At 36.7% G+C, this 13,575-nt stretch overlaps 1 protein-coding gene across 1 annotated transcript; it reads left to right on the top strand.

Moving 5' to 3' along the window:
- Positions 1-123: 123 nt before the first annotated feature.
- On the top strand, positions 124-11,386 carry GOLT1B (golgi transport 1B). Its single transcript, XM_032472955.1, has 5 exons — positions 124-289; positions 4,204-4,295; positions 5,704-5,882; positions 6,919-7,000; positions 8,892-11,386. Exons 1-5 carry the CDS (start codon positions 265-267, stop codon positions 8,928-8,930), a joined length of 417 nt encoding a protein of 138 aa, XP_032328846.1. The 5' UTR covers positions 124-264; the 3' UTR covers positions 8,931-11,386.
- Positions 11,387-13,575: the final 2,189 nt, after the last annotated feature.

Genomic DNA, 13,575 nt, shown 5'->3' with positions numbered 1-13,575 from the left:
CAATTGCAAGTAACATCCTTCTCTTATTGGCTGAAGGGTGTGGCCACCATTTGCGTCACTGAACAAGATTACAGATTATTGGTTGATATTGGGAGCGCGTTACACCAATGGGAAGCGGCATTGAAGTGGGGTGGGGGTGGCTGCGTGTTTCCGGAAGACGTGGCGGCTCTCGCCTGGGCTACTTCCCGGCTTCATTTCGCCCGACTTCGCCTCACACCCTGGGAGCCCCGAGGTGTTGTCGCCGCCGCCCTCACCCCTGCAGCCATGATCTCCTTAACGGACACCCAGAGTAAGCACTTGCCCCAGGGTCCTCGCCTCGAGCCCCGCACACCCCTTGCTCGGGCTGGGTCTCGCCCGCCCCTCCGCCCGCCGGGGTCAATGAATGAAGCTCCCCGTTGGGAGCGGCGGCCTGGAGACCCAGCTAAGGCTGCGGGCGCCTGGAGGCCGCCTTGAGGAGCCGGGGGCTGGACTTGCAGGGGCGAGTCTGGCCCGGGAGAGGAGTCGGTGGAGTCTGGGGAGGCGCCCGAGCTGGGGAGGGGGAGCTTTTCTTCTCGCGCCGGGGTCGCGCCGCTCTCACTCCCAGGGAGATGGGCGCTTTGTTCCTGCGAGCGGCTGAGAAAGTTTGCTGCGCGTGCCCGCGGCCCGTCTTGGGGACAGTTCTGCACATGACACACTCGGGGTCCTCTGCAAGTTACTGCTGGTTGTTTGGGAGGCTGCGTGTTAAATGTCACCTGTGGTAGGCTCTTTTTGAAAATGTGCTTACGCTTAAATATTTTGAATATTTGCCTTTTTGCCACCACTGGAAGCAGCCTTTTAACAATCCCTTGCAACAACTTCACTTTTCTACCGGCTAATGTCTCCACAGTAGTAAAAAAAAAAAAGCCACTTTGTGTTCAGTTAAACGATCTATTTCCTTAATACTGTATATGGTACTTGTGGCACATTTTATTATTTTAGCATCTTTTTCTGCCTGCCAGAGTTCTCCAGGCTTGTCTCTGAGATTAGCATTGCTGTTTTCTTTCCTTCAATGTAACATTTCCACTTTTCTTCCCCTTTTTGTCAGTCTTAATAATTTTGTAATTACATATCTGCCAGCCCGGCTCTTCCTATCTTCTGATGGTCGTGATAGTCTTTTTATTTCTCTTTGTTTGATCTGTCACGCCTTTTTTCCTCCTTAGTCTGTATAACTTACTTGAATTTTCAAGATTTTTAGAAGTAAACAGTCTGCTGAAATAAAAAATAGAACTTCCGTTAAAAATGCCCTGTTTTAAAGTGGAGTCTTAAGGTTTGGCTAACTTGTCATAGCTAACTTGAACTTCAGGGGAGCTTCTGATAATCTCCTGCACACACTGGCCACCCCAGTCAGGTTGGACGGTCTGTACCTTGGGTGCCCATTTTGGTCTACCTGTTCTGATCAGAGAAAATATAAGTATAGTCCTTTTTTGTTTGGGGGTTTTGGGGGATTCGTTTTTTGTTTTTTCAGTGTACTGTTATAATAAAACTAGCAATTGTATAAAATTGCATAAAAGCATCTTGTTTCGGTTTACCATGTGCTTTCGTATAAATCATTATCCTTAATTCATCTAAGAGCCCTGTAAGGCAAAGAAGACTTACGTCTCTTTTATAAATTAAAGGAGACTGAAAAGAAATTCAGTGTATAATCATGAGGCAAGTGACAGAAACAAGAATTGATCCCAGGTCTACTGGCTCAAAAATCTTTGTTTTTTTTTTTTTCCCCACTGTACCCCATTAGCATCTATATATGAACTTTATTTGAAATCTATCTTAGAATGATGAAATTCTCCCATAGCAAAAAAAAAAAAAAAAAAAAAAAAAGCAGTTACAACAGTAAATATATACCCTATAAAATTGTGCATTGTTTTTTTTGAGAGATTTTGTAGGATATTCAGAGCCTGTTTACTTTATGGTGCACAGTGCTCTGTTCCCAGAATTTAAAGTCCAAAGAATTTAGCAGAATTGTATAAATTGATAGAATTTATGTCTAATACTACTAATTACTCAAGGAAGTACTTAATCTCTATATAGTTTTCCTATCTTAACTGTTAATACTCCTATCTGAGCTTGCGGTTATTACATTGATAAAAATATGAATTATTTATCCTGTGCATAGATTTTCTCTTCTATCGGAGTCTTATAGGGTGAAGTGCATGATGTACATCCTTCCAAAAACCAAAACAAGGGGTTGGGTTGGAATATGGGCAGAATAGGAAGCATTCTCCTCACTTCATTAAACTGATGAAGAGGATGATTATACTCTTTGCTGTTTGTTTGCCAGATGTTTTAGATAGGACAGTGGATGGGAACACAAAATGATTAGTGAACCAAAAGCTCTTTGGATTTCAAATTGTGTTCATGTGTGTGTTTAACTGTAGGGATTGGCCATCATTCATGTGATTTGCCAAGATTAGTCTGGGATCCTGATTCTGGGAGAGGGTGACCAAGTACTGATGAGAATAGAGTAAATAGCAATTCCTGATTGTTTTAAGGGGTTTTATACTTGCACTCCCAGCCCCAGCCCCCCAGCCCCCAAAAAACCCAGAATCTTCATTGGTAGGTTGGAGTCGAGTAGTTCCTATGCTGCCTTGAGCTCTTTACTTCATTATGTCACATTACCTGAAGTTCTACCATGATATTCAAGTGAGTTCTTTATTATGATGTTTTTTCTTTTTTAAAGGGCATTGTAAGAAAGACAAATGCTGCCTTAGAATATCTTAAATAAGATACCAAAAAATGCTAACAGTGACTGTCATTGGACTCAGCGTATCTTTTAAGCATGAAAAATATGAGCCTCCAATTTTCATAGCAGTTTGTGGAATACACTTAGCAGTATATTTATGGACAGGCACCTGAATTCTTTTAGACTAACTTTCAGAGTAAAGGATAGCTGGAACAGAAGGCAGTAGTTAACTGTAAATTGAGAAGGTGAAGGCTGTTGAAAAAGGCATATGATAGAAATTTTCAACTCATCAGAACATTTTACATGCCTTAAATTTTGAAGTAGCTGTGACCTAGATTTTAGCTTTCTGGAGCCGAGGCAAAAAAGTTAAGTAACAGATCAAAAATCACTATTGTGTATTTAAAATTATGTTTCCAAAAATATGGTGGCTTCTGCTCTGATTCATTATTTTATGTAGATAGTGTTGACGGGTAAAATAAGGGTTGGTGACTATTTCCTGAAAACAAACCTAAAATGATCAAGGAAATAATTCGGTGGATTGTGCTTTGTAACATTAACAGAGCAGTGCAACTGTAACCTTAGAGAGTTAAGACTCTTCAGACTTAAAGGTAAGTCTGGAGTGTAAAGGCAGTAAAATTATTAGTTTTATCTAAAGGGCAACCATAGGCTTAAAAAGCTTATACTTTGTCCATCACTCTGTATTCAGTACCTAGGACAGTTGTTGCCATCTAGGAGTTGGTCAACAATTCTTTGTTTTTGAATGAAAGAGTGAAAACCCAGAATATTAATATTAGGTAAAACCATTTGAAATGTTGGAGAGGTGATTTTAGGAATATAACACTAAATATGTGAATGGATTCATAGTTGAGATAAGTTTGTAGAAGATAAATCATAAGCTGTCAGGATGTTAAAAGTGATGCCTAACTTGAAAGTTCACTGTTAAGGAGACAGCTGCTTAATTCTCAGAATCTTTCCTGTTGCCATTGTAAGAGGCAGGGGGTAACTGAGTGAGGTCTGTTGTGACCTCTTGTAGCATTTCTAGTAGGTTAAGGAAGGAATTTGTTTTAAGAGAGGAAAGAAGGAGCTGCGGGTATTGTGCATATAAATGCTAGTTGTGGACTGCGAAAGGAGAAAAGGAGACTAAACGTAAACCCGCATATGTATGTCTGGTGCCAGAAGGGTTCTTGGGAGGGAAAAAACATAACCAAAGGTTTAGAATCCTGATTCATCTTTCTCTATTGTGAGTATATTTGTGAGAAATGCTATCTCTCATATAAGTATTAGAGATTTCCATTCATATTTTAAATTGAGGGTAATTTGCTGATGTTAATATAATTTGTTATAGGTCTTAATGAATGTCATTATAAACTTAACCTGCAGTGCTGGGGTCCTGTTTCTTTATATGGGTCAAAAGGAAAACTGAAAATTTTTTCTTAGGTAGTTAACAGTGATCTTAACGTAACTTTGATGTTTCTCTACCCTTAACCATGTAACTTGCATTGCAGAGATCGGAATGGGGTTAACGGGGTTTGGAGTGTTTTTCCTGTTCTTTGGAATGATTCTCTTTTTTGACAAAGCACTACTGGCTATCGGAAATGTGAGTTTTTCAATATATTTTTGAAAATTCATAAGGAAATTTTAACTACAAATGAATTATTGCCTGCTATTAAGTTTGGGGGAAATAATTCACTGTTGCTCGTGTGAAGATTCCTGTTACACTCTCTTGTTTCCATCAGGGATGAAACCTGTCACCTTTCTGTTTAAGTAAAAGGTAAACGCTTAATGAGGTTTTCTAATTTCATAACTGCTCTGTTGAGGGTTTGATATGTGATGTATAATAGATTAAATTAAGACTACCTCTAAATAGGAGCTCAAAATAGATGACTTAAGAGCCCCATGTCTTGGTAAATTTGTTAACATGTTTTGACTTTATACCTCTGAGATTTAACATTTGCTTCAATAGCATAAAATGAACAGATTTTTAAAAACCACTTAACCCTTTAAAAAATAGATATCACTGTTAATATTTGACTTGCTAAGAAAAGTGTGTATATTGTTTATATGGAATGTTTACTCTGTTGTCCATGTGTGACGGTTGTGCAAGAGTTCTAGAAAATAATAACCCTTCTCAGAGGCCAGTAGAGTCACTGAATAATGATTAAATATTTTTGAAGTGTATATTAACATCAGGCTATTAATTGGACATTGGAAAATATAAAGAATAACAAAATTGTTCAAAATTGAGGTTTTGATAAACAGTAATATAAACAGTATTGGTATCTCAGAATGTGAAGCTTAACCATGAGTCTTAATAAATATTTGTGAAATACTTTTTACTAAAGAATTGTAATGAAGAAAGGCAAACATTTGGGAATAAAACCTGGGGAAATGCAAGCTTTTAATAGATCACCAGTTTTTGTCCATTGTCTGAAAACATGCAAACTATATAAGTACACCCGAGAACGCATGGCTGTATTTCATTGCTGCTGCTACCAGATTTCTGGAGTTAATAAAACTAGGCTCTTCTTGCTGGCTTTGCATGGTTTCTTCTACCACCAACTTGGCCATGTCAGTATGTCTCCCATCCCATCCCTAGGAACTCCTGTAGCCCCCATGATGCTTTTAGAACCAGGAGTACCTTCAGGTGACACATTTTTGGGCAGCTCTTTTGCCTTGCCGCTCACTCATCTGCTTGACTAAGTCATCTCCCTCTAGCCAAACCTGGGGAAACCACTGCAGATGCGGGTGCCCACTGGTAACACCTGATCTTTCTTTGTTTCTCTTCCTCATGTCATCAGGCTAGAAGGGGGCTGACAGGAGTGGGTTACAACTGCAGCGGCAGCACAGTTCCACCTCTTGGTGTGCATTGTAGTTTTCTCCAGCCAGTTCCCCACATTAAAAGCCACACATCCTACTTTTTATTATATTTAGCTTTGACCTTACTTTTCAGATTTATGCAGTGCATTTCACTGCTTCTTCTATGTCGCATTTCCTTTCTCTTCTAGGTCTTATTTGTGGCTGGCTTGGCTTTTGTAATTGGTTTAGAAAGAACATTCAGATTCTTCTTCCAAAAACATAAAATGAAAGCGACGGGGTTCTTCCTGGGCGGTGTATTTGTAGTCCTCATTGGTTGGCCTTTGATAGGCATGATCTTCGAAATTTATGGATTCTTTCTCTTGTTCAGGTAAGGCAACCATTTTATTTTATTTTTTTCTCTTTCAGTAAACCATTAAGTCCAATACTTATTACAGAAACCCAGATGTGTTTGTTAAATGTAGATTGCCTATGTAAGGATATAAATTATCTTGTCTTTTCTTTTTTAAAATTTTTTATTGAAGTATAATTGGTTTACAGTGTTTCCGGTATACAGGAATGTGATTCACTTACACACATACATACATATCCTTTTTCAGATTCTTCTCCATTAGAGGTTATTATAGATATTGAATATAGTTCCCTGTGCTATACAGTAGGTCCTTGTTGTTTATCTGCTTTATATATAGTAGTTTGTATCTGCTAATCCCAAATTCCTAATTTATTGCCCCCCCATAATGTATTTTCAATGCAATAAAATTCATTTTGTTGGCATTTTAAGGCACTCTCTTTATGTTCGCCATTTTTATCAACTACACAGTGATAGATAACATAGCTCGATCCAGCACTTTAATTCTTAGAACTTGATGTGCAATAGCCACTGCCACTTGCTGACACTTCCTTTAGTGCATATAGATGTTAGAAAATTTTGCAGCAAATACATCATGGGAGGTTTTGATCAGTCAATATTTTACAAATGCCACTTCCCAAGTAAATAATAGTACGCAATGTGAGAGAATCCTTGTAAGTAAAGTCGGTTTGATTATTTTTTCAAAAAATGTGTGTCATTTGCCTTCTGTCTGCCAAGCCCCATATTGCCCTCAGGAGACACCAGAATGAATTAAGTGCCAAATCCGCTTTTGAGAATCTCTCATTGCTGTGTGGGAAACAGACTGTAAAGACACCAGTGGGCTGTAGTAGTAGTGCCATTCTGGATGTATGTGCAGAATGTCACAGAGGCATAATTAAGGAAGGGATCAAATCCAGGGAGAGCTAAGAAATGTTAACTGAATTTTGATCTCTGGAACATTCAGAATTTTAACAGGACTCTTTCTTTTTACGTGATTAACGGACGATTCTGGTCATAAAGAATGTGTTCATTCTAAGAACTTTTTTCCCTCTCCCAGGGGCTTCTTTCCTGTGGTCGTTGGCTTTATTAGAAGAGTGCCAGTCCTCGGATCCCTGCTGAATTTACCTGGAATTAGATCAGTAAGTAATCATGTATTTAGCGATATATTTTTTAAACCATCAAAATAAATGCTCTGTGATGCTCTTTACTTTTAGAAAGCTAAGGAATTGAGACATGATTAATTGGTAAGTTTTTTATTATGATATAAATGGTTACATCACATAGATTATGGTTACCATGAATACCGGAGAAAATAATCATTGCTAAACCTGTAAAACCTGAAATTTTGTTCCACCATATCCATTTTTAATACTGTTCTTCAGTTTTTAATGTAACTTGAATTGATATCCTGTGCCTCTCTCTTTGAGTGTTCAAAGGCACTTTTCAATTCATTTTTGTATGGTTTCTAATTTTAGAAACAGTAATATAAAAGGACACCATTATTTTTTACAACTGTTTTCATTCTTAGACTGTCTTACCAAATGGGGTACATTAGGACCATTAAATAAAGCAGTATGATACTGGGAGTCAGATGATAGAATTCTGTTCCCAGCTCTGTCCACAGTTTAAACAGTCTTGTCAGATCTGTTTCTCCAGTGCAGGCCGTCAACTTCTTAAAGTTGTTTACAGATATATGTGTAGATGTTTCTAAAGAGATGGAATTCTCAAAGAGCTAAAGGATGGCTTACCCACTAAAGAATAGGTACCACTATAAGCTTAATTTCATTTGCATCCTCAAATCAGTTTTAGAGTCAGAACCTTACGGCCCAGATAACCTACATATTTGAAGTTACTTTTGAAGAGAGATTGCTGTGCTTTCTCACCACCTAAATTTACCATAAAATTCTAATGAGTCCATGAATATTTTGAGAGCAGCTTTTCTTTTCAGGGTGCTGATTGCCTATTTGTGATAAAATAACATGTGGGAAGGCTAGGCTTATAGGGGTGTATCCAGATTTCATTTGCATTAGTCTCCAAGCTCATACAATAGTCAGTATTTATACTTAGCATGTCTTTTGAATGTACTGAAACTTCTAGTTAAAGAGCTATAATCATGAATCATGTCCTTAATTTAAGGATTTTTCAGTATTTGCATAAATGGACATCCAGTACTATAAATTAAGTATCCTATTATTACTACTTCATTGTAATGAATACTTATGTAAAAATGTGAATAATGAAAAATGTGAAAGAAAGGGTTAAATGATTACTGGATTTTGATAGTATTATAGCCACTTGGGTTATGTAACTTTTACTCTCTCCACTAATTACTTTGTTTCAACATTTGTTTGCATCACCATCTGGAATGCTGGAGAAAAGCCCAGTTGCTTTATATTTGGGGTGGAGTAACCAAAGTAAATAACCACTTACATCAATGTGTGTTAAAACTTACGTTCCGTAATTCTCAGTTTATGCTTGCATCATTAAGTTTGTTTTTAATGTCATTGCCACTTTCAGTCTGAAGCCCAGAATACACATTTAAAATATTGTTAGTCAATAGCTGTTGTTAATTATTGAACTTAATGGAGTTAAATCTGTTCAAAGAGTACATAGGCCCAGGCGAGATCCACAGTAATGGTCAGTTGAAATTCCTTATTGGGTTCATTAATGCATGAGTGGCCGACATTTCCAGCTTTTTGTTTATTTTTATTTGTTGTTGAGCTATCAGTGTTAACTTCATTTTATCCAATCCAATTTTTTTACTCATTGTGTTGCATTTCTCATGCTGCACCCTTAAAGTCATATGTATAACATGCCAAGCAAAAACTTTTAGAAAAAAAACTTTTTTAATACACATTTATGTGTCAGAAGACAGTGGTGAGCAGTACTGGATCAGTCATTGTCAGTCATACCTTAGATTTCCACAAATCTTATAAAGCTGGGTTTTTAAATCAACATTTAAAGCGGTGCTGTAATGTTTTATACTGTTCTAGGCTTTCTTTTAATTACCCGTTTTTCTTCTCTGTACAGTTTGTAGATAAAGTTGGAGAAAGCAACAATATGGTATAACAACAAGTGAATTGAAGACTCATTTAAAATATTATATTATTTATAAAATCCTTTGAAGAATATTCAGCACAAAATTAAATTACGTGAAATAGCCTGTAATGTCCTTTACAGAAGTTTAAAACGTGCAGCCTACAGAGTACCAACAGCAGTTAACAAAGAAGCGGGGAAACAGGCTTCTAATCCAGTGATGCAAGAACGCAGCAAGCAAACTGAAGGGGATGAAACCTATGTTACAGCGCACACTGAAACTCTTGAAGGCCATTTTTCTTGTTTTCCCACCATGTGCGAAACACAGCCATCCTTAGAGAATTGTAGCGCCTGTTTCTTTTCTTTTTCTTTTTCTTTTGAAGATGCAAGAGCGCCCAGAGGCACTGGCTTTTTAGAAATGTCCATGGCAGTGGCGGAAATATTTCCAGCTGGACTGTGTCTCTGAAAGTGATGCATGAGTTAGATTGGATTATGTCCTTTTACTGTATTCAAACCAGGAAAGCCCAGAGTCGATGTATGAATCACTTTTTTTTCTTTTTGTAAACATATGGTTAAAAAAACTTCTGTGGTTCTTCTGAATCTTAATATTTTAAAGCCAGGTGGAAATCAGAACTCGATATTCTTTGTTGGAATATGCAAAGGTCATTCTTTACTAGCTTGTAGTTTCTCAGTTACAGCTGACGAAGCACTTTTGTGTTCAGCAACAATCTCTGAAAATCCTCATACCCCTTGGGGACCTGACCTGAGTGTCTGTCTCTGTCATTAACAAAAAGCATCCTTGCCCATGAAGGAATCTGTTACATAGCTTGTTTCATTGAATCGTCTTTTATTTAAGATACTAAGTGATGAAAACCAAATGGATTTTTCCATGTCATGATACAGGTTTTCTTTTAGTTTTTGAATCTTAGCAGTGGTTTATTATTTTGCTTTTCATAAATTAAAATAACTACTGGCAATGTTTAAGTTGTAACGTGTTAAAAGGTTCCGCTTACACTTGTTTTTTTAAAGGCTATTCACATAAGCCGACTTCTCCCCTCATTTTCAGCTTTTTCATAACATAAAAATCAATATGCATAACATTTGCTTTTCACATGGGGTTCATGGAGAGAATATCTGAGTTCACACGCTAAACTTATTTTACTGTAATTAAACTGGCTATAGTGTTCTGCACAACATGACACTACAAAAATGACATGTGGTTTATTCAACTGTTGCTGCTTGACAGGCAGCAGTAGGAAACAGTGGTTACTTCTTCATTGGTAGTTTTCCAGGGTGGCGCCCTTTTGGTAGATATAGGAACACATTTCAACAGCCATAGTTCTTTGTTTTACCACTAACGATTGTACTATTTGCTTTTTTAAAACAGTTGCAAAGCTTTTTAATGCATAAAGTCGTAATCAAAATTTGTGATTTTTATTTACGAACGTGTCTACGAAATATTTTATAGCCTATGTTATTTTTTGTTAAATCTCTTGGTGCACAGAGAAGTCCCAACCTTGCTCAGCTAAAGAAAGAAAGACTTGGTATGTAGTCTGGTGGCTCAGTCTTGTGGATTAGTCTTTTTGGTACCGGCGTTTGACTTAGGATGTAATCTGTGAAAGTAGATTGATTACTGACAAAATGAGTCTCCTACCTCAATAGTTCATGGAACGTTAAGAATCCTAGTGTTATGTCTGATGTTCTTCAAAAAAGTAATATCCTCACTTGGAGAGTGTCAAATATATACATATTTTGGGGATTGACTTACACAGGTTGCCCTGTAGGACTCTATTATACAGATTTTTGACTGACCTATATTATTTCCAGTGGCTAGATACTTCTGCCTTTTTAGAGCAAGAACGGTATCTGTTATTGTAGGAACATCTGTATTATTCAACTCCTTTGTAGACATGAATTTCTATCAAAATGTTCTTTGCACTGTAACAGAGATCTCTTTTTCAACAATCTTATTTCAGAGAGCATTATCAGACTGTGTAAAGGATGTGATCATCTCCCAGTCGTTAGTAAGATCGAGAGGCTTGGAGCAATTGGCAGTCTTAAGTGAATCCAGTTTTCTCAAATGTGAGTTTGGGACTGCTTGGCAACATTGTGTGTTTCTTATTCAGAACCATTGATGAGGCTCTATTTTTAAGCATACTCATCTTCTGACAAAAAGCAACATACATCACATCGTTCCTTCCTTTCCAGAATTAGTCTTCTGTCTTCGTGACAAAAAAATATACACTTTGATTATTGCTATAAAGATGGAAGAAAAAGGTCTAATGCGACTTAGCCTTAAGTGTTTCTGGCATTGTTCCAATGTATTTTCTGTAACAGAAACATATTTGGAATGTTTTTCTTTTCCCCTTAGAAATTGTAATTCCTGGGATACTGCTGCTTTAAAAGGCCTCACAGATTATATGATCTAACAATTGACTATTGTAAATACACTTGTCTTACCTCTCAATAAAAGGGTACTTTTCTATTAACTGGTGGTCGTCTGAGCTTTGGGGACTGTAACGAAATTCCATAGACTGACTGGCTTAAACAACAGATGTTTATTTCTCACAGTTCTGGGTACCAGGAAGTCCAAAATGAAGGTGCTGGCACATTGTAAACCTAAAACTGGGCAGCCCTTTGGGGAAATTATTTCTTCCACTTGCTTGTGAGACAACTCACCTATGGGGCTAACTGGCCCTGGCAGAGAATAAAGCCAAAGTAGGAATTGCTCCCAAAGACCCCATTCATCCTGTACCAGAATCCTCTATTCTGTCATCAAAGAGGTCATTTGGATATTTTAGTATCTTAATAGCTATATTGTCCAGATAATCTCATCCAAGATAGGAACTGTTTGAGAAAGATAAATATGGTATCACTTATGTGTGGAATCTGAAAGAATGATACAAATAAACTTAATAACAAAACAGAAATAGACTTGTAGCCATCGAAAACAAACCTATGGTTACCAGAGTGGAAAAGGGACTGTTTTTTTTAATTGTTAAATTGAAACATTCATGATTTAATACAACAAAACAACAACAACAACATTTAATCAAGTGAAAAGTAATGAACTGAACAATAAACACTCAAAACTATTTCCATTGGAAACATGTTAAGGTGAATATGGGGTTTCATTACCATCTTACTGCAATTTTCTTACGTATTACAAGCCTACATACCCCATGTTTTCTGTAATCATGCAGATGTGAATGGAATTTTGATTAAATAAATGAAAAAGTCTGTTTACTGTAGAGAAGGAACAAATTAGGAATAGATAATAATAAATCAGGAGTTTGGGATTAACAGATACACACTACTATATATAAAACAGATTAACAACAAGGACCTACTCTATAGCACAGGGAAATATATTCAATATATTATAATAACAATGGAAAAGAATCTGAAAAAGAATAGATACATATACATATGTGTAACTGAATCACTTTGCTGTGCACCTGAAACTAACACAACATTGTAAATCAACTATACTTCAATTTAAAAAAATGAAAATAAAAAAAGCTTAAAATTTTTTTTAAAAAGAGGAGCTGTTTTCTGTGTGAACACAATATTACTGATCTTGTAAGAACACGGTTTAAACTGTGACATTCAGTATTGTTTAAGTAGGGCCTGGGCACTCTCCGGTCAGCTAGAAGCATTCAGATAACATCAGTGATGCAGGCAAAATGGTCCCCACTGACAATGCCTTTTAAAAAGGTTTAGAATCCGATTTGTCCAACGTCCACTGCCTGGTCATAATATCAGAAGAATAAAATTTAGTAGTTTGTTATGCAGCAACTTTTTTGTTTTTTGTTTTTAATCAACTAAGTAACTCTTCTTAGCTCATCTCCAGGTTTAGACCGATAATAAAAATCTTAAAATTTTGTGACTTAACAAAAACATTTTATTGGGAGTCAATGCCCTTTTCGAACAAACACATTCTGGCGTGTTACTTTTGATAAGACTACAATATTGATAATACGTCAAAGCCATTCTCTTCACTTGTGCGTATTAGGCTGAAAATGGCAGCTTTGACGTAAAACACCTGCTTGTGAATTCATTAGCTAAACCATTATAGACAAATCACATTATTTTTTCCTTCAGATTGTAAATTCAAACCTCGGTTTTATTGGCAATTCATTTTCCTGTCCCTCTTTCTAAAACTTTCGTGTATTTTTGGTATGGAGAGGGGAAAAAGCATTTTAGTTGTTAAGGTAACCTAGTAACCGGTTTCACTTAAGAGTTCATTTAAAATAAAAAAACACACGTAATCTTTTATTGCTCTCTTTTAGAAGTTGCTATAATCCTTTGAAATTGAATTCTAAAATCCTAAAACAATATTTAAAGGAATATTAAGATTTTCTCTATATATGGTGGTAACATTTCAGTCTTTAGTTTTTATCATTTTCTTCTCGGTGTAAAACAGTGGCAAACACTACATTAATGGTTCTGGCTCCTTCCGGCTTCAGTTTTTCTTTAAAAGGTGTAAATATTCCTCAAGTTTCTACCTACAAACTACTTTCTATATTTCATTCTCATTTACTAACCAAATCTGAATTTTCTTGTCTGTACATGATCGTCAAGTCCAAATATCAGGCGCCCAAACCCCAGTCTCTCTTAGACAAGTATTTGCAGATAGATAGGACCACCCCTCAAAATTCACTTCCAAACCAAATTC

This window comes from Camelus ferus, chromosome 34 (assembly GCF_009834535.1).
Source record: "Camelus ferus isolate YT-003-E chromosome 34, BCGSAC_Cfer_1.0, whole genome shotgun sequence".
Classification (NCBI taxonomy): domain Eukaryota; kingdom Metazoa; phylum Chordata; class Mammalia; order Artiodactyla; family Camelidae; genus Camelus; species Camelus ferus.
This window is presented reverse-complemented; position numbering and strand designations above follow the sequence as displayed.

Coding starts and splice junctions, on each gene's coding strand:
- GOLT1B (XM_032472955.1), top strand. CDS start 265: ATGATCTCCTTAACGGACACCCAGA. Junction 4,296..5,703: donor CACTACTGGCTATCGGAAAT/GTGAGTTTTTCA, acceptor TTTCTCTTCTAG/GTCTTATTTGTGGCTGGCTT. Junction 5,883..6,918: donor GGATTCTTTCTCTTGTTCAG/GTAAGGCAACCA, acceptor TCCCTCTCCCAG/GGGCTTCTTTCCTGTGGTCG.